Below are 20695 nucleotides of genomic sequence, written 5' to 3'. Positions count from 1 at the left end.
CTCCCCCCTTCTCCCTCTGCCCCTCCTGGGATTCTCTCTCTCTCTCTCTCTCTCTCTCTGCCCCTCGCTCACTTGAAGCCTCCCCTCTCTTAAATAAACAAACAAATAAATAAATGAATAAAACAAAAAAATGTTGTCTTTGAAAAATGGGTGAATTTTTCCTTTTAATTTTTCTCTTGCTGTATTTTATACATTTTCTACAATGGGCAGGCATTACCAGGTATTTTAAATATTTTTAATTATGAAATATAGCACACCTACAGACAGAAAAAAATAAGGATGCACAGTGTACAGGATCATTTTAACGTGAACACCCAAGTATCAGAGTGATCAGGCTGGATAGGGGTGGAATGCCGGAGAAAGTACCTGCTTTAACTGGAGCAGGAGGCAGGAGGGAATTACCAAGGAAAGCTTTAGGGAGGGGAGCCATCTGAACCATGAGGAAGCCTCAAAGATGAGGAAGGTTTGTTGTGCAACCATGAAAGCACCTGCTCTATTGACTGGTTTTCATTCTAATGAGGAAGTCTGAATTATATAAATAATCCCCCAAAGGATGATGATGATGATGATGAATAGCTAAGAATTATTGACCATGTGTCCCGTGCCTAGCTTTGAGCTGGGTGATGCTGGGGACATAGTGGTCCCTAAGATAGCCCTGCCCTCCATCATAAGGCCTTCAATCCAGTCCAGGAAACAAACATTATTGATCACTACTGATTTTAATTTTTTATGATGTCTTGGGGAAGAAGTTTGGGGAATCTTAGGAGCATATAACAGGCAACCTGCTCCAGTCTGCCATAGGGGAGGTCAAGAAAGACTTCTTTGATGAAGTGCAATCACCGAAACAACTCCAAAGCAAGAAGGGTAGGAGAGCAGTCCCTGGGTGGCTCAGTTGGTTAAGCATCCAACTCTTGGTTTTGGCTCAGGTCATGATCTCACGGTTTCATGGGTTCAAGCCCTACGTCGAGCTCTGTGCTGGCATTGTGGAGCTTGCTTGGGATCCTCTCTCTCCCTCTCTCTGCCCCTCCCTCACTCACACTGTCTCTGTCTCTCTCAAATAAACAAACAAACTTAAAAAAAGGGGAGGGGTGGTACGAGAAACATTCCTGCAGGGACACAGCCTATGCAAGAGCCTGGCAGCAGGGAGTCTGGGAAGAAGAGTGGGGATAGAGTGATGGTTAATTTTTTCTGTCTGGCATACAGAGTTCCTCCATATTTGCTGTGTCTGTGAGGGTGTTTCCAAGCAAGATTATCATCTGAGTCGGTAGACTGACTAAAGCAAACTGCCCTCCCCAATGCTTGGAGGCATACTCTAAATCTTTGAGGGTCTGAATAGAACCAGAGACTGCTGAAGGAATAAGTTGAGTTCTGCCTGACTGTGGCACTGGAACATTGGTCTTCTGCACTCAGACTGGGATTTATACCATTGGCTCCCCTGGTTTGTAGACCTCCAGACTTGGACCAGGACTTACACCACTGGCTGTCCTGGGTCTCCAGCTCGTAGACAGCAGACTGTGGGACTTCTCAGCCACCGTAATAGTGTGCCGATTCCTTATAATAAATCTCTTTCTCCTATTTGTTCTATATATTCTGTTTCTCTGGAGAGTCCTGACTAATACACCATTAAACAAAGGGCAACGGAGGGACATTAGTCTGGATTAGTCATCACATGGCTATTTGGCATCAACCATGCTTGGGTTTAGACTCTGCCATCCCCTCAGGCGGGTGACACCACCTCTCTGAACCTCCACTTCCTCCTGCTCGTTCCTTCAGCAGAGTTGTGAGCAGCCCTCCAATACCTGCCTGCACAGCAGTTACCCCAGCTGGGTCATCAAGGCCTCAGGAGGTATTAGCCGGGTTATGGCTATTGTCCGTTTATTCACCGGTGGCATTGTAACACGAACATCGTTAAGGCAGCAAATTGTGAGGATTAAAAGCATGAGCTACAGAGCCAGCCTTCCTGAGTTCAGATCTTTTTTTTTTTTTTTTTAATAGGCTGTACACCCAGTAAGGCTTGAACTCACAACCCCAAGATCAAGAGTCACATGCTCTACCAACTGAGCCAGATAGGCACCCTGCTGAGTTCAAATCTTGACTCTGGCACTCACTAGCTGTGTGATCTTGGGCAAGTAATCCCATCTCTCCCCTCACTGACATGATATAGTAACACTTCTACCTGCATCAGTCAGAATAGGCTGGAATATGCTGTGGTAAGAAATGAGCCCTAGACCTTAGCGGACTAACTCCTCAAATTTTATTTCTTGCACATAGAAACAGGCATGTCCTCCATGCCATGGCTTAGTGACCCAGTTAGCTTCCTTCATGTGGCACCTCTGTGCTTGCCTGACTCCCAGTGTTGCCTAGGCAGGAGATGAGAGCATAGAGCATCCTGTATTGGCTTTTAGATTTATTTATTATATTATTATTATTATTATTATTATTACTATTATTATTTTACATCAGACAGGTAATGTGCCAACATTGTAACAAGGTTTAAGGGTGGCTGGCACATGTCACATAACAGCATGAACATCCAATCATCACACCTATGAACTACAAAAGGATCTAAATGCTACATTTAAAAGTGACATTCCTAGGGCACCTGGCTGGCTTAGTCTGTACAGCATGTGAGTCTGCGCTGTTTGATCTCTGGGCCATGAGTCCGAGCCCCACACTGGGTACAGAGATTACTTAAAAAATCAAATAAGGGGTGCCTGGCTGGCTTAGTGGGTGGAGCACGTGACTCTTGATCTCAGGGATGTAAATTTAAGCCCCATGTTGGGTATAGAGATTACTTAAAAATAAAATCTTTAAATATTAAATAGAGGCACCTGGGTGGCTCAGTTGGTTAAGCATCCGACTCTTGATTTCGGCTCAGGTTGTAATCTCAAGGTCATGAGATCGGACTCTGTGTTCGGCTCCATGCTAACCATGGAGCCTGCTTGGGATTCTCTCTCTTCCGCTCTCTCTGCCCTTCTCCCGCTTGCATTTTTTCTCTCTCTCTAAAAAATAAATAGGCATTTAAAGAAAATAAAAATAAATACAACAAAATTAAAAAATAAGTAAAAGTGACACTCCCAACATTTCCATTCATATTTTATTGGCCAAAACAAGTCACATAACCATGCCTGAGGTCAAAGAAATCTGGGAGATGGTGGAAGACTTTAGTAACGCTTGCTGTACTATCTCATTGATGGTGCTGAAATTCAATGAGAAAACTCACACAAAACATTTCATTCTTCAACAAATATTTACTGAGTACCAAAGACGTGCCAGGCACTGTTCTAGGAACCAGGTACACGGCAGTGAGCAAGAGACAGAAATCCTTTGAGGAGCTAATATTCTAGTGGGAGAGAAAGACAAGGAACAGGATAAATAAGTAAACTATACACTATGTTAGCAGATGATAAATGATAAAGGCAGTGGGGGGGTGGGATGGGGAGTGTGTGTGGGGGGGGTGAAATCAGAGATCTGAAAGGACCTTCCTGAGACCACTATGTGTGCAGACTTGAGGCACTGAGAGGTGAGGCACTTAAGGTCCAGCTAGAGAGGGCCTTGGTAATGGGGTAGCAGCCCTTAAGTGCACCAGGAAACAGGCTGTTTGGATATGGCTGCACTCACTTGCTGAGCCTCCCTGTCTGTGTTCAGCTGGGAACATCCAGGGTAAGCTGCCAGTAGGGCTTCTTCTCACTTTCTTAAGAGAGAGGTAACAGGACAGATCACTAGCATGAGGACTTTGACTTTTACCAGGAGAGAGGTACAGCCAGAGGAGGACTCAGTCAGGAGGGCCCAGTCAGGTCAGGGCCTGACTCAGGGAGTCACAGGCTCCGTCTGGCTCTGGGTGGGATGCCCACTGTGAGGGCAGGCATGGGAGCAGGGAGCCTGGGGAGGGGCTACTGTGGTGACCAGGAAGGGGAGGGTGGAGGCCTAGCCAGGGCAGGGGCAGTGCAGGGGAAGAGAGTTTAGATTCTGTTGGTGGAGTCAACAAGGTTTCCTGACAGGTTGGAGTAGGTGTGAAAGAGAGGTCAGGGATGATCTGGGGGTGTCTAGTCTCAGTCACTGGAAGGACAGGGAAGGTGGGGAGGGAGTATATTTGGGAGGAAGTCAGAAGCTTAGTTTAGGATGTGTGCAGTTTGAGACAATTATAAGACAGCACCCACCCCCCCACACACACCCCCACACCCCCCCCCCCCCCCCCCCCCAGAAGGTGAGTAGCATGCAGGTTGTAGGAGCCTGATGTCTGGGTTGAAGACAGAAATTTGGATATTAATAGCCTAGAGATGGAATTTAAACCATGCATGTGGGGCAGATCCTCTATGACATGAGTGGGAGCAAGAGGAGCAAGGCCTGAGGAGCAAGGCCTGAGACTTGGAACTTGCCAGGATTAAGAGGTCAGGGAGACAGACCTAGGTGACAACAAATGGGATAAGATGGCAGTGTGTGTTACAAGGAAGTATAAGTTACAAGCAGGTGACAGCAAGCCTCACCTAGTCATGGGTGGGGGTGGAGACTGGGAGTGCTTCCTAGAAGAGGTGACTCCTGAGCCGACACCAAAGCCTGAGTACATACATCACCAGGCAAAAAAGGCAGGAGTGTTCCAAGTAGAGGTCACAGCCCATGCAAAGGCTGGCAGCAAGTGAGCCGCTGGAGAGGGCAGAGAGCGGAAGCTTTCCAGTCTGGCAGGGAAGGGTGCGGTGAGAAGGGAATCCGGATTAGTCATCATCAAGTTTTGGCATTAGCCAAGCCCAGGTTCACACCTGGTCCTGCCATCCTCTGTGACCCGAGGCAAGTGACCCGGCCTCTATGTTCTCTCCAAGTTCCTGCCTCATAGGCAAGTCTTGTATAGCAATTCTTTGGCTTGGCTGCAACTGCATTTTTGTCTGTTGTGATCTTGTTATCTGAGATATTATCATATTAATTACATTATTTATTTTATTTTTTTTTAGTAATCTCTACACCCAATGTGGGGCTCAAACTCATGACCCCGAGATCAAGAGTTACAGGCTCTTCCAACTCAGCCAGCTAGGCGCCCCAATATTAATTATATTACAGAAGAGTCAAATACGCTAAGGTAGTGGTTAAGGTTACAGGCTAGGGAGTTTTTGCTCAGTTTATTTCTTTGTAAAATGGAAATACTGAATTCACCCATTCCATAGGACTGTTATGAAGGCATATGAAGATATACATAAAGTGCTTAGGAGAGTGCTTGGCCTGTATTTTTATCAGTATTGTCTAAAGATGAGTCAGTCAACCACCTGAGGAATCCAGGTGGGCTACAGGAGGGAACAGCATGGGTACAGACACACAAAATTACTCTTTACTAAGCGTTTAACCACTTAATTCTGAAGGGAACTTGGGAACAAGCTCATTTTAAAGCTTTTTTAAAGATTAAAAAAATCCTTAAAAAAAATAAAATCCTTGCTCAGAGCCCAAAGGATCCGTTAGGAAATGACAGAGTCAGGATTCAAACTCAAGCTAAGCCAGACTCCAGGGAAAATTCTAAACGCTAGATTTGGGATTAAACTCCATCTGAGTGGCCCTGAAATTTGGAGATTGGAGCCTGAGAAAGGTCTCCAAAGGAGACTTCAGTCGCTATTTTCCCGGCCAGCTTCTGCATTCCCCCCACCTCTTACCCTTAACCCGCTCTTGGGAACATCTAGCCTCAAAAGCCAAGACGTGGCCAGAGGGACTCTTCCTGTGCCTGGGCCCCTCTTTAGAGATGGGAAGAATGAGGCGACACTTGGTGACCCTGACTCGGGATAAGAGGGTGCGGGATGGGAGGAGGCAGAGACAGCTTTTGCAGGCGGCAAAGTCCTACCCGCACGACTGACCGCCATCCGGGCTGCTGCAGGGTCCCCGGGCAAGCCTTAGCCCCCTACCCCAAATCCGGGCACTTTTCCCCGGGCTGTGGGCCATACAAAATTCAGGGTCTCCGGATGTTTTGTCGCGACAAGGCTAGGAGCCGAGTGCTAGAGTCCCTTTTCCAGCGGACCGAAAATCGCACCCGTGGCCGCGTGGAGGCTGGGGCGAAACTCACGCTGCAACACTAGGGTGTGATCTCGGGCACGGTGACTGCAATCCCCCCGGATTTCTTCAACAGAGCCGGAGACTAGGGTAAAACTTCAGAGCTGTGAAGCCAGGGCGGGGACAGAACCCACCTTCCTGGAAACCAGCAGGGCGGAGCTGTGGCCGCCGCATCTCGTTTTGTGAGGCTGAGGCGGATCCGGATCACGCACGCGCAGCTTCAATGACGGCGCTAGGACCGCGCGGATGCATGCTTGGCCACGCCGCAGTGCTTAACCCGGTCCAGGCCGCCTGAGTCACGAGCCCCGCCCTACGGAGCCGGACGCGGCCGGAGGCCCGGGAGCAGCACAGGCGAACGGACCCGCGGACCTGTGAGCTAGGCGGTGAGCGCCCGATTTGGATTATCCCTGTGCTCTGTAATCCCGGCCCTTGCGGCCCCAGATTCCACGAGACCCTTAAATCTCGGCCTCGGGGGTCTCCCAGACCCATGATCTCAGATTTGAAGCCCCAGTCTGTCCGATCCCTATCCCGCCCCGGGGACTTTTCCACCCTCAGTTTTAGGATCTAAAATACGAGCCCTTGGATTTGAGAGGTACCCCACAAATTCTGACCAGGGTGGGATCTCCAGAACCACGATCCTTACTTAGATCCGTGTTCCCAATTCTAATGGGAACCCTGTTATCCCGGGCCCCGGGATTCACATCCACAATTTTGACCCGAGCCCACAGAACCAGCGGTGACACTGTAATCCCTCTCCTGGGAGTACCTAAACCCTCAAGCCCACATTCTGGATTTCCTAAACCCTGACCCGGAAGCCTCTGGGTCGGGAATCTCTGATCCGCGCCCCTGACCCGCCCAAGATCCCGAAGTCCAGTTCTGAGGCTCAAGTCTCAGATTCGAGTGGCCAGACACGTCAAACTTGTGGCCCTCATCTTGAGAACCCCACCAGAACCGGGACCTCTACCCTTAATGATGCCTGTGCATAGACTCAGTCCAGGGTCCTTCAAGCCAGACAGAGATCCTTTGGACCCCGAGGGGATTTCAAGATCCTCCTTCCCTATCCCACTCCTCCAAGAACTACCTTCCTCCGGAAGCCCAGACCCCATCCCAAATGGACCTTCAAGTCCCAGCGGGAGGATAAGTTCCCGCCCGGAGGCCTCATATTACTACCCCAAGTGCAGCTGCCAGAAATGCCTATTTTTGTGGGGAGGGAGCGGGCTCAATGGCGATGCGGCCTATTGACCCCTTTTTTCCCCCCTCAGGAATCTAAATTCGCAGCCATGTTCCTGGTTAACTCGTTCTTGAAGGGAGGCGGCGGCGGGGGAGGTGGGGGCCTGGGCGGAGGCCTGGGGAATGTGATCGGAGGCCTGATCAGCGGGGCCGGAGGAGGAGGCGGCGGCGGCGGCGGCGGAGGAGGAGGCGGAGGCGGTGGCGGAACTGCCATGCGCATCCTGGGCGGGGTTATTAGCGCCATCAGGTAAGGGGGGGGGGGCTGAGGAGGGGAGGGGCCTGGCGGAGGAGCATGTCCCACCTGCATGGATTGAGGTAGTCTGGGGACTGACGCATCCTTAATTAGGCTGGGCGGGGCCTGGGCTGGGGTTAGAGGAGGGCCCCTCCCGACGGGGCGGGTCGTAGTGAGGCTAATGGCAGTTCAGGAGGCGGGGCTTGTCATGGGCGGAGTCTGACAGTTGAGGGGATATTGTGATGGGACGCGGCTGGGTTTTGGGAGGTGGGGCTTAATGGGTCTGGGCGAGGCCCGCTTCCCGCTAGCCTGGAAACGAACGTTAAGAGGGTGGAGCCAATGAGGCTGGGAGTGGCTTCATGGGGGCAAGGCTTGTTTTAGGGTTGCGGCAAGGCCGTCGTAGGTGTGTCAGTGAGGAAGTAGACGCAGAAGAGGCTGAGGCCTGATGGGATAGGGGAAATGTTCTTGAAGGGGCTGGGTCCGTCTGGGAACTGGCTGGATTAAAACAGAAATACGTCCTGGTGGAGGTAGAGCAGGTTGTCGTTAGGTGCCATTAGGCCCCTAACCTTGGCCACCCCTCGAAGGGGTGGGAATTCGTGGAGCTGGGGTGGGATGTTGGGAAGACACCGGGGTTTAGGAAGCCAGGGGATGGAGTAGGTTCCTAGACAGGACCTGAGGAGGTTAGCTAACCTGGGAAGCTGGGTTAGCGCTTTTATGAAGCAGCCCTCAAAGGGGCTGGGTCTATTGAGGTATCTGCTATAGGGCAGTGTGCTCTGGCAGGAGCGGGACCTACTGTGGGGGGCGGGCCTGTAGGTTTCCTGCCAGGTGCAACCAGGGTAGCAAAGATAGGGGTAGATGAAGACAAGGACAGATGAGGCAGGCAGAGGAGGCAGGTATGGAGAGTAGTGGTAGGGAGGTTGAAGGGTTGGGGCGTGGGGTCTGGCACTGTCTATGGAGGCCCCGCCCCTTGGTGCTAACTCCCTTACTCCTCTCTCCAGTGAGGCAGCTGCACAATACAACCCAGAGCCTCCGGTAAGCCACCCTCCACAATCAAAGACCTTGCTTCTCACTCCAAGGCCTTTTTCATCACCCATCCTTGTCCCCTTTGTCTTATAAAATTCTTCTCATTTAGTTTCTCCCTTGTTGTGTCCCCGAATTTAGTCATGGGTCTTAGCTATATACACTCCCTCTTCACTGACCACCTCTCATTCCCTTGATCATCCAGTCACCCAGCCCACTCTGACTTTCCCACCTAGGGCTGTTCTGGCCAGGGCATCCCTCCCCCACTTGCTCTGAGATCTCCTCCCTCTACAGCCTCCACGCACCCATTACTCCAACATTGAGGCCAATGAGAGTGAGGAGGTCCGGCAGTTCCGGAGGCTCTTTGCCCAGCTGGCTGGAGATGTAAGTAACCCTGGGCTCCCATCCTTGTCCTAACTTCCATGCCTTCCTTTGGGCTGCCCTTGCATGCACACTCAACAACTGCAATATCCAAAGAATCCCCATTCTGCCTCATGACACTCTTCCCTTTTAACCATCCCCGGCTTCTCCCTACAGGACATGGAGGTCAGTGCTACAGAACTCATGAACATTCTCAACAAGGTCGTAACCCGACGTGAGTGATTGGGGTCAACACACAGGGCAGGTTTAAAGTCATGGGTGCTGGCTGGGGTAGCTGTGTCCTCTGGCCTCTGACTTTCAACCTGTCTCCCACAGACCCTGATCTGAAAACTGATGGTTTTGGCATTGACACATGTCGCAGCATGGTGGCCGTGATGGATGTATCCTTGGGGCAATCTAGAGGAAGTTTTGGATGAAGAAGGAGTTTTGTGGGAGCACAGTTGGGACAGTCAGGGTGTAGCTTTCATACCCACAATGTGGACATGCATATATATCAGAACACACATCCACTACTACACATCCAGACATGTGGCAATAAATAGTAACATCACCTGTCACTTCACAGCCATCCTGTTAAACAGGCAGAATTGTTATAGTCCATTTTATAGATGAAGAAACTGAGACTCAGAGAGAGGCAATCATTTGTCTGAAGTTATAAGTAAAGGGTAAGTGCCAGGATAGGAATTTGGACTCAGGTCTTTTAGGCTTGAGGACCCAAGCTTATTTCTTGCCTTCCTGCCTTCCTTCCTTTTTTAATTTTTATTTATTTTAGACAGAGAGAGCAGGGGAGATGGGCAGAGGGAGAGAGAAAATCCCAAGCAGACTCTGCACTCAGTGCATAGCCTGGGATTGTGACCTGAGCCAAAACCAAGAGTCAGACATTCAACTGATTGAGCCACCCAGGCGCCCCTCTTTTTTTTTTTTTTTTTTTTTTAAGTAAGCACTATACCCAGTGTGGGGCTTGAACTCATGACTCTGAGATCAAGAGTAGCATGCTCTACCGACTGAGCCAGCCAGGTGCCCCAAGAACCCAAGCTTATAACTGTTATAGTTGTGCCCATATACATGTACATGTATACAAGGGCATACCCGTATACATGAAGATATGTGAAGGCATGGTCACAGGAACACATGCACGTTTACACATGGGCCAGTCATTAGCTGATCTTGGATATGTGCACGCTCAGCACATAGGGAAAATGTAGACACACATATTGTCATGTGATCACATACATGTGTTGCACAGTTACATAATCTTGGCTGTGCCATTTAACAAGGTTACTGAGCCTCTCTGTGCCTCAGTCTGCTTGTCTATAAAATGAGGTAAATGATTATGGTGACACCTGATTTGGAGTGCCACCCAAAGGTTTAGCACACTGTATAGCGCTTAGTACTAAATGGTCTGTACACATTAGCTGCTACTGTGATCTTCTGTAGATTTTCATCTCTGAATCTGTGTCTTTCTCTGTGACTGGGGAATAATACTGGTAGGCCAGTGTCTTAAGAATTTAGTGAGAAAAGTAATGTTCCTGAGAAGCTTAGCACTGCCTGGCATGTGTTAGGTAACTTGATAAAGTCTTGGCTGTCCTTGTTAGTGAGAGTTTATCAAATACTAGCCTCTGAGCTAAGGGCTTTATCTCATTCTGTTTTTATCACAAACCCAGCGGGTGTTTATTATCACCTTTCCTTAGAATTCTAAGACCCTTGTTTTTCACATGTCCTGACATTTATGAAATTGAATTGCTATTACGAATTTTATAAATGAGGAGTTAGCAACTATTTTCAGGTAAGGAATTTATAGTTTAGAGAAGTTCAATATAATTCCCCATGGATATGTTTAAATTGGAAATATAGGGGCACCTGGCTAGATCAGTTAGTGGAGCATGTGACTTTTGATCTTGGGGTTGTAAATTCGAGCCCCATGTTAGGTGTAGAGATTACTTAAAAGTAAAATCTTGAGGCACCCGGGTGGCTCAGTTGGTTAAGTGTCTGACTTGCTCAGATCATGATCTCACAATTTGTGAGTTCGAGCCCCATGTCGGGCTCTGTGCTAACAGCTCAGAGCCTGGAGCCTTCTTCAGATTCTGTGTCTCCCTCCCTCTGCCCCTCCCCCACTCACATTCTGTTTCTGTCTCTCTCTCTCTCAAAAAATAAATAAACATTAAAAAAATAAAAAATAAAATCTTAAAAAATATATGAACTAAACTACGTATGGATAAAAAGAAAAGTAAAACCATATCCAAGGTGACATGACTGGGGTGGGATGGGAGCTAGGGTTTTAGCCCAGGTCCCCCTGCTTGGTCATTATTCCATGGCATACATTGCATGCCTCTGGGTACAACCATCACACTATTCTTAACATCCTACCAGAGTGACACCACAGGCAAGCTGGGCTTCCAAGAATTCAAGTACTTGTGGAACAACATCAAAAAGTGGCAGGTGCGTGGTAACCTCACACTCCTAGCATAGAGACCCTCAAGCCATGAAGATGCCATGCCCCACGATGTTCAGTTGACTTCTTCCCTCCCTGTCCCCACAGGCCATATATAAACAGTTTGATGTTGATCGTTCAGGTACCATTGGCAGCAGTGAACTCCCAGCAGCCTTTGAGGCGGCAGGTACGGCTGGCAGGGACATGGTTAGACTGGGTGGGGGGATGGGTAAGACAGCCCCTAGTGCGCTGGTCTGAGGGTGAGTCCCAGGGGTGGGGGTGGGTTGGGCCTTGTGGGCCTCACACCTGAGAAATGAAACCATTCTCAGGGTTCCACCTGAATGAACATCTCTACAACATGATCATCCGGCGTTACTCAGATGAAGGAGGGAACATGGATTTTGACAACTTCATCAGCTGCCTGGTCAGGCTGGATGCTATGTTCCGTGAGTGATATACCCCAGCTTTCTTCCTGGGTGGGGATTTGTTCTACCTCCTATGGGCGAGGTTTTCTCTGAGTCTGGCCCTGAGGCAAGCAGCTCCAGTGAGCGAAACACCCCCAGTTCCCACCCTCACGTCACTCACAGTCCACTGGAGGAGAGGCAAATCACCAGACAGTGACAGCTCTGAATGGTTACATTTGGGGTAGGGAAGCTCAGGGCAGAGTGATCGAGCATGAGAGGAGAAGCTCAGGGCCAAGTGGGTTTAGATTTATGAATGGGGAAGCCCAGTGGACTATTTGAACCTAGGAGGTACCCGATGCAGACTAAGGGATCAAGAGAGCTTCCTGGAGGAAGACACATGTGAATTGGGGCCTGAGGGATGAGGAATAACTCTAGGGGTAGAGGGGAGACAAGTGTTGCTCTTGGAATAACTCATGCGAAGGCCAACAAGGGAAGGTGCTTTTGGTGTTTTTTGTTGAATTCCATTCTCAATGCTGGAAAGGGGGTAGGGTGCAGAGACAAAGGCTGGGAGGGGTTAGCAGGGGCTTGATTGTGAAGGCTCTTATGACCATGATTGCATTGAATCCTTAAGACTACCCTGAGAAATGGGAGTTACTGGCCCCATTTTCTGGAGGAGGAACCTGGGGTTCAAGGAGGCAAAACTGCTTGCTCACAGCCACTCAGCTAGGAAGTTGCAAAGCCAGAATTTGAACTTGGATCTGAGAGAACTGAGTGAAAGGAAGTAGAGCAGTGGGCATGGTCAGGCCATGCAGGGCTGTGAGTGTCATGTTCAGGGGTGTTCAGACATTACTGGGGGGCATTGGAGAGCTATAACAGGTTCTAGACAGAGGAAGGACAGGGCCAGATTTGGTTTTAGGAAGATCCTCTAGCCTCATGAGAGCCCAGGAAGGGCAAAGCATTAAAACCTTGGGCAGAAAAAGGGGCATGTATGTCAAGGACATGAAGGGGAAGGTGGGAATGGACAATAAGGGCAGATGATTCCAAAAGTCACATATGAGAAGGCCTAAGAAATGGCTATTGGCAATAGTAACTGTAGTGAGTGCAGTGTCTGGGACACTACGTGTGTGGACACCTGAGGGTATAACTGAGTGGTGAGTGAGAGAGGGAGCACAGACAGTGTAGGCTTAGGATTGCTTAGGTTTGGCTATGGGTGGGGAACATGAGTCAGGTTTCAGGGCAGGAGTGGGGGCCATACCAGACTGTAAGAGCAGGAAGACGAGGAGAGCTAGGCCCTTAGAGGTTTATGCAAGGCTGGGGCTTGGGCAGAGGTGGGGCACAGGTCATATGGAGGCCATTATTGAGGGGGCTCACAGCCTGGGTTCCAATCCTGATGTTCCTAGGGCGCATTACTTCACATCACTGGCCCCGTTTGAAAATGACAATCTGGGCGCCTGGATGGTTCAGTCAGTTGAGCATCTGACTTCGGCTCATCATGATCTCTGGGTTGGTGACTTTGAGCCCCACATCAGGCTCTCTGCTGTCAGCCTGTCAGTGCAGAGCCTGCTTTTGAATCCTCTGTCCTTCCTCCACTCATGCTCTTTCTCTCAAAAAATAAATAAAACATAAAAAAAACGACACCTCACAAAATTTAATTAAATCAATTAACACATGGAAAGCACTTTATGCAGTGCTTGGCACAGAGTAAGAACTCAATAAGTGCTTGCCATTATTTTTTTCACGTGTGTGTGTGTGTGTGTGTGTGTGTGTATTACTGAGTAAATGACATCCAATGTGGGGGCTTGAACTCATGCCCCTGAAATGCTGCAGTAAAGAGTCGAATGCTCCACCAACTGAATCAGCCAGGTGCCCCAAGTGCTAGTATCATCATCTCATGTATTAGTATATTTTTATCCTTTTTTTAAAGATTTTATTATTTTTCTAATGTTTATTTACTTTTTGAGAGAGAGAGAGAGCAAGAGAGCATGCAAGTGGGGGAGGGGCAGAGAGAGAAGGAGACAGATAATCTGAAGTAGGCTCCACACTATCAGCACAGAGCCTGACTCAGGGCTCCAACTCACGAGCCGTGAGAGCATGACCTGAGCCAAACACAACTGACTGAGCCACCCAGCCACTCCTAAGATTTTATTTTTAAGTTATCTCCACACCCAACATGGGGCTCGAACTCAGAATCCCAAGATCAAGAGTCGCATGCTCTACTGACCGACCCGGGCTGTATATTTTTATCCTAAAAGCCAAATCCCCATCCCTTTCCTTCTCTAGGTGCCTTCAAATCTCTTGACAAGGATGGCACTGGACAAATTCAAGTGAACATCCAGGAGGTAAGAACCCCCCATTCTGGGATGTGGGTGTCTGGCAGGGGACTCCCTCCTCTCAACCCCATGTACCAGCTCTGAGCTTGGACTCCCGCCCTCTTATTTTCCCAACAACCCCAGGCTCAAGGCAGAGAATGTGTCTGCTAGTATTCCGTTCTCTGCTCCTCACTCTGTGCCTTTCTCTCCCCAGTGGCTGCAGCTGACGATGTATTCCTGAATGAGAACCCCAGACCTGCCCCCTCATTGCCTTGCTATAGGAGTCCCCTTGGATTCTTCCGTCTCTCCCAGGGCTGAGCCAGTCTGCATTGTCGCCTTCATGGGTCCTATTGGCCCACAGGTCTTTCGGTTCCCCCAGCCCTTGGCACTCGGCTTTTCAGTCAACAGCCAGGGCCCGACATGCCCCGACGTGCCATGCCCTGAGTTACCCCTGGCTCTGAGACACTCTAACACACCCTGCTCCAAGGGTTACCCCACGCCCAGCACACCCATCCCACACCCACTCCATAACCCCTCTCATGTACATGTGCCAAACCCAACAGTTATGTTGCTTCCACACCCCAAGGGCCCTTCCCTCAGTTCTGGGAGGCTCCCTCCAGTCCCTACACACTCTGGCACACCTGTTCACAGTTACTACCCTGGCCGAACTCCAGGCCATAATAGGCCCAGGCGCCCCTGTGCCTTTGTCTCTACTCTGCTCTCAGCCTGCCAGGCCCAGGAGGAAATAAAAGCACCCCAGTTGCTGCTGTCTCTGAGATCTGCCTCCTGTTTTGAGAGTTGAGTGGTGGCTCTGTCTCTATCAGGGGCAGAGGGAAGTCTAGGTCCTAGGAGGCAGGGGTGGTTTTGTCTGTCTCCCATGTCTGTCCCCAGGCCTGGATCTGCATGTTTCCTAGTCCTTTTCTTATCTATGTCTTTTTTCTCATACTGGATTCTAGTTGAGCCGGAGCCTCATTCTTGCTGAGATCTCTCACAGATCCTGTGGAGACTGAGACTGGGACCCATAAGCCTGGGCAATCTCTGCTTCTGCTGCAAGAGCCAGGCTCTTGGGAGGTCTCAGTACCACCCCTGGCTCTGTCCCCCAAGGCCATGTTTGCCCCCTCTCTGCTCTGTCCTGAGTGAGTCTGCCCTCAGTTGCCTCTGCCTCTGTTGTGTCATGGGCCATACTCAGTATCTTCCTTCCCACCCTCAAGCCTCTTCAGGGAGAGGGACTGCCATCCCAGAGTCCAGAGGCCCTGTCGAACAGGGGACACAACCCCAGACTCCCAGGTCTGGAGAGGCAGCTCAGGGGTGCTGTTTGGGGTCCCCAGCCCCTCAGGAGGGCTGAGAGGCAGCGACATCGTAGGAGTAGGCTTGTAGTAGCAGTGATCCTCTAGCATGAGGGACTCCAGGCTGGGACAATGTGCTGTCCATAGTGTAGAGATTCCTTGCTGGTGGGAAAATGGGTTTGGGGGGCATACAAACAGAGGCCATGGTTGGGCTGGGTTCCCCAAGAAGCCAGCACATTTATTGATGCTTGTTCAGGTCCTGCAGGCTTCTTGTCTCACTTGTTGTGAGGGAAGGAGGCCCAGCCAAGGCAGTACAGGCTATAGACGGTGCCTAGAGAGGGAGTATGGTGACAAAGAGTGAGATCCTAATTGCTTCCCTGAACCCCATCTCAGGCTTTGAAGGCCCTGTGTAGGCTCCTTATCACCAGTCTGGATCCTATCCCCAGATCAGGCTCCAGCTCCCTTCCTAAACTGCACTTCAGGTACAGAATCCCCTAGCCTTGATCCAGACTAGGCTTCCAGCTTTCTCCACAATTCCTGCCTTGGCCCCCCCCCACCCGCTCCTGGGACAGGAACCCAAGCTCTAGGTGCTACCTTCCTATATGCCAGCGTGGACTCCTGGACGATCCCCAAACCTGGCCAGCCCAGAACCCAATCCCCCTCCCTAAGCCCCTGCCCAGTCACTAGCCCTCTCCCCAGACCTCAGCCCAGGAACCAGCCCGTTTCTCACTCCAGCTCGAGCCCCGCGCCCCCCCCCCCCATCCCTCCCCGCGCAGTTCAGGCCCACAAGGCCCTGCACTCACCCCCTAGACACAGGCCCATGGTCAGTCGATACAGGATGTTGTCTGTTGCCCCGCCCTTCAAGTGTACTGGGAGGTCATTGTCCGCCTGGGTGGTGGGAGCGACCAATGAGAAAGGGGTGCACGTTGCTCTGTGGATTGTATTCCCCGGCTGCCCCTACTCGGCTCAAGGACCGAGCTTGGGGGTCAGGGTTCTTCCCTTCGCCCGCCCCCGCTCCGCCTACCTGGAAGACTTTCTGTTTCTCAGCCACTCGGTTCTCAAAGCGGTTCCGGGCGGTTGAGCTGAAAGAGCGAACCAGTGCTTGGGAGACCTGGCAGGGGAGGGAGTGGATGGGTATTGGAAACACCTGAAAGGGCACCCCGAAGGGGTCCAGCTGTTGGGGGGTGGGGTGAAGAGTCGGGCTTTCAAGAGGCCCGACACTGGGACGGCTCTATTCCTTGCGAGAGTCTCAAAAGCTAGATCCGAACCGCCAGCACGAGGAAAGGAAGGGGTCCCGTCAAGAAAGCCCAGAACAAAGGGCTCGCACCTAGAGGGTCTGACTGAGGTTTCCGGATTGTTTAGAGGGTCCTGGAAGAGGGGGAAGGGGGACAGATGGGAGACTTGTTCTGCGTGTCCAAGTCCGGGGGTGTTTTTGGGGGCGAGGGTTTCCTGGATTAATGGGAGGAGCCCAGGTCCCAGGAATGATCCACTCCTGGATCTGGGTGCCTAGTGGGGATTCCATACTGCCTAAGAAGTGAGGGGGAGGGGAAGCGGTGTTAAGTTCCCAGGGCCTAGGTCCGAGATGTTAAAGGAACCCTAGATGAAGGAAAAAATCTCAAACTGGGGCATTGGGCCATGTTGGGGGTTCCCGGTTGTCTCAGAACCCCTTGGATTAGAAGGGGGGGGGGGGTTGAGGGTCCCAGACTGTTTAGGAGGTAGTCCCAAAGTCTGAAGGGGGCTCACGTTCCAAGGCCCCAGATCCCGGGATGTTCAGTGAGTCTCGTTATAGGGGCGAGGGCTTCCGGGTTGGGGTCCCCGGCCCAGCTCTTGGGGGCCCTCACCCGCAGGGCCCTCATTCTGCGTCTTCCTCTTCGGCCGGAGTCACCTCCCCTCTCAGCCCAAGGACACACAGGGCCCTCCCCTCCCCGGGAATTGCAGGCCACGCCCTCGGCACGCCGCGACAGCTGCTCCCGGGGTCAGTGGTGGCGGGCGGGGTGGGGTGTGGGGGAAGTCTCACAAATCCGGCAGCCAGATTCGCATTTGTCCAACAGACGCGCGGAGAAGAGGCTCCAATCCCGCCCCCGTACCAAAATGTTTAAAGCATTCTCTGTTCTTGGAATTTCTACTGGTCCAAGTGGAGAGGAAAACGGAATGTGTTTTTGGTTTGTTTCTTCGGAGATACTCGTCCAGGGCAAGTGCAATTCCTCCCCCAGGGTCTCTCAGATCCGTCCTAAATGGGCGATGGCACCTCAGAGCCTTAGCGTGTCTGTAAAATGGGGACTAAGTCTGGATCTTCCTCAAAGGTTTGTCAAGATCAGTAAATGAGCTCCTAGTACAGCGTAACTGAGCTAACAGTTATAATTGAGGTAATAACTTGCAAAATTATTGCATAACTGGACTAATAACTATGGCACAGAAACAAATAAGACCTTACTCTTACTATTTTCTAGCGGTAAGCTTGTTAAAAAATTTAACCTCGTAAATTTGAAGATCTGAAAGACTTTCATTAAACGATTCATGAATTGGGCAGCATCCTAACAGGTTTATGTATCAAATATTTTTATACTTAGCTAATTTTCATTTTACCATGGAAAATTTCAAACAAAAAAGCAGAGAAAAAGGTACAATGAACCTCCATCTTGGACCCATCACCTGCTTCAACAATTACCACCATTATGTTTTTCTTGTATTTGCCCCATTCACCTCCTTTTTTCCCTTTCTTGAAGTATTTTAAAGCAAATTTCAAGATTCAAGATCATATTTCATATTTACATATGCATCTCTAACAGCTAAGGGCTTGAAAAAAAGGAAAAACCTGACAATCCACAATTTATGGGTTGAATCTTGGGTTAGGAAAAATCATTTAAATTGTTTTCTTTTTATTTGTGGGACTGTGGGTAAATTTTCAAAAAGGTCTGTGGATTAGACAATAATATTGTGTCAGTGTTAATTTCCTGATTTTGATAATTGTGCAGCAGTTATAGGATGTCCTTGTTTTTAGGAAATACATACTGAAGTATTTGGGAGTAAAGGGTTTCATATCTAACTTATTACCCTAAGATGGTTAAGAAGCAAATTATATGCCTATATTCATATCTATTTGACACTGATGTGCTGCCAGAGTTAAGTACAGTTGCCCTAATGGTTTTAGTCATTGATGAAGTTTTGGGGTGATGGTGGGGTGGTCCAGAGCCAACGACCAACAAAGAAGGTGATCGTAATAAAGCATGGGGGACAGGACCCACGGGTAGGAAGGGCTGAACTGGGGTTGTGACAGGTAAGTCATTATATACCCTCAGGTTGGGAGGGGGTCAGAGATAGAGTAAGTTTCTAAGGAATTTTGGAAGCAAGGTTTCCAGGACCTTGAGGGACTAGCCGTTGCTAGGGAAACACCATTTATTACTGTTTAATAAAACTTCAGTCATGAGACCCTTTAGATGCATGGGAAGGGACATAACTTTGGAGTATGATTGCCAGCATATATCTTGGGGCAATTGAGATAAAGGAAGTAGACTTACAGGATCCTCAAGGCTGGGATAATGTTAGGCTAAGGTTCTCTTTTGCCCCCAGCAAAGTGTCATCCTTGAGGCAGCAGAGCTCCTAGAGGGAGGTCACTCTGCCGGTCTCAAGGACTTGTCAGTGGACAGTAAATGAATTTAATTTTTCATTTGCCTTTGTTTCCCACATCACCATGGCAAGCTCTTAAAAACCCTTTCCTTTGTTTTTGGCTAACCAGGAGTGTCTGAGGAATATCGCACATATTCCACTTGGGGCGTGCACGTGCACTCTTGCTCCAGCCTATAATTTGCCCTCAGCTTGCCTGGAGCTCCCTCATCAGTCATGATTGCGGCATAGTCTAAAAGGGTTTAACAACCTCTTTTAAAGAACACTTTTACAACAATTAAATTCCCTTAACATTTACATTTTCAAACTAGGCTTGTAAATTTAATACATTAGATGTTTCCGTTTAAGAGCCACAGTAGGCTAATTTACCAGATGAAGCTTTGCTCAGTACTTAATATAAGTTTTATGACTTTAGAATTATAAACTTATAAATGTGTTAAATCTTATATTCCATTAATCATTCCAATAGTGTATGTAAACAGTAAGGTTTCAACTAAAAGTCAGTCTTAGACATTAACTGGATTCCATATTTTAAGTTGGAATTATAAAGCTGACCTGTTATTTGAATAGACCAATTTATCTTAATATTATAAATACTTAAAATACTAAATATTAACAGATTACCTAAAACAAAACAATTTAATACCATGGTTTTGACTGTCTTCAATATTTCTTTTTTTTAAGTGTTTCTTAAAGTAACATTTATTTATTTATTTATTTATTTAAAGTTTATTTATTTTTGAGAGAGAGAGGGAAATAGGGAGAGAGAAGGGGAGGGGCAGAGAGAGCAGGGGAGGGAGAGAGAGAGAGAGAGAGAGAGAGAGAGAGAGAGAAAATCCTAAGTAGTCTCCTGACAATGTGGAGCCTGATGCAGGGCTTGAACTCACGAACCTCGAGATCTTGACCTGAGCTGAAATCAAGAATTGGAGGTTTAACCAACTGAGGCACCCAGGTGCCCTAAAAGTAACACTTAAAAAAAAAAAAAAAAAAAAGCTGGGGCATCTGGTGGCTCAGTTGGTTAAGCGTCTGACTTTGGCTCAGGTCATGATCTCACAGTTTGTGAGTTTGAGCCCCACATCAAGCTCTGTGCTGACAGCTCAGAGCCTGGAACCTGCTTGAGATTCTGTGTCTCCCTCTCTTTCTCCCTCTCTCTCCCCTGCTCACACCCTGTCTCTCTCTGTCTCCCAATAATAAATAAACATTTAAAAAAATTTTTTAAAAAGCATATTTATTTATTGAGGGAGAGAGAGAGCACAGGGGAGGGGCCAAGAGAAAGGGAGAGAGAATCTCAAGCAGGCTCCATGCTGTCAGCACAGAGCCCAATTTGGGGCTTGATTTCCTAAACTGTGTGATCATGACTAGAGCAGAGATCAAGAGTTGGACACTTAACTGACTGAGCTACTCCATTTAATGGAGTGCTACCCAGGCACTCCATTAAATATTTCTTTACATAATATTTACCTATTTTTTATTAATTCAAAATCTTCCCAAGGTTAGACAATGCTTACCTACATTGTAAGATATCACACTATCATGCATCATAAGGGAAATGCAAATTAAAGTTTATTTATTTTGAAAGAGAGAGTGTGGGCAGGGAGCGAGAGGATCCTAAGCAGGCTCTGTGCTGCCAGCACAGACCCCAACACAGGCTCGAACCTAGGAACCATGAGATCATGACGTGAGCCAAAGCCAAGAGTCAGACGCTCAACTGACTGAACCACCCAGGTGCCCTGGGAAATGCAAATTAAAACCGC

The 20695-nt window shown here is 49.1% G+C and overlaps 2 protein-coding genes and 1 non-coding gene across 6 annotated transcripts; 1 reads left to right on the top strand and 2 right to left on the bottom strand.

Annotated features, from left to right (window-relative positions):
- Positions 1-2457: 2457 nt before the first annotated feature.
- LOC111558158 lies at positions 2458-2565 on the bottom strand. Its single transcript, XR_002738751.1, has one exon. It is a non-coding gene; the product is annotated as a small nucleolar RNA U13 (small nucleolar RNA).
- Positions 2566-6272: 3707 nt separating this feature from the next.
- CAPNS1 (calpain small subunit 1) lies at positions 6273-14807 on the top strand. Of its 2 annotated transcripts, XM_003997895.6 has the most exons (11): positions 6273-6407; positions 7287-7501; positions 8485-8518; positions 8801-8890; positions 9044-9101; positions 9203-9267; positions 11258-11326; positions 11427-11505; positions 11648-11764; positions 14003-14061; positions 14246-14807. In XM_003997895.6, the coding sequence occupies exons 2-11, from the start codon at positions 7305-7307 to the stop codon at positions 14270-14272; spliced, it is 795 nt and encodes a 264-aa protein (XP_003997944.2). In that variant the 5' UTR covers positions 6273-6407; positions 7287-7304; the 3' UTR covers positions 14273-14807. The 2 variants fall into 2 exon arrangements, with proteins under 2 accessions (XP_003997944.2, XP_044901977.1); XM_045046042.1 differs by lacking the exons at positions 6273-6407; positions 7287-7501 and adding an exon at positions 7715-7889.
- A 723-nt stretch (positions 14808-15530) lies between these two features.
- COX7A1 (cytochrome c oxidase subunit 7A1) lies at positions 15531-17305 on the bottom strand. 3 transcript variants are annotated; one of them, XM_003997919.4, is made up of 4 exons: positions 17159-17305; positions 16342-16428; positions 16121-16205; positions 15531-15648 (listed from the first exon to the last, which is right to left on the bottom strand). In XM_003997919.4, the coding sequence occupies exons 1-4, from the start codon at positions 17171-17173 to the stop codon at positions 15593-15595; spliced, it is 243 nt and encodes an 80-aa protein (XP_003997968.1). In that variant the 5' UTR covers positions 17174-17305; the 3' UTR covers positions 15531-15592. The 3 variants fall into 3 exon arrangements, with proteins under 3 accessions (XP_003997968.1, XP_019674387.1, XP_044901978.1); XM_019818828.2 differs by having other exon boundaries at positions 16342-16399; positions 17061-17188; XM_045046043.1 differs by lacking the exon at positions 15531-15648 and having other exon boundaries at positions 16150-16205; positions 17061-17288.
- Positions 17306-20695: the final 3390 nt, after the last annotated feature.

The sequence above is a fragment of the Felis catus genome, chromosome E2 (assembly GCF_018350175.1).
Source record: "Felis catus isolate Fca126 chromosome E2, F.catus_Fca126_mat1.0, whole genome shotgun sequence".
NCBI classification, from domain to species: Eukaryota; Metazoa; Chordata; class Mammalia; order Carnivora; family Felidae; genus Felis; species Felis catus.
This window is presented reverse-complemented; position numbering and strand designations above follow the sequence as displayed.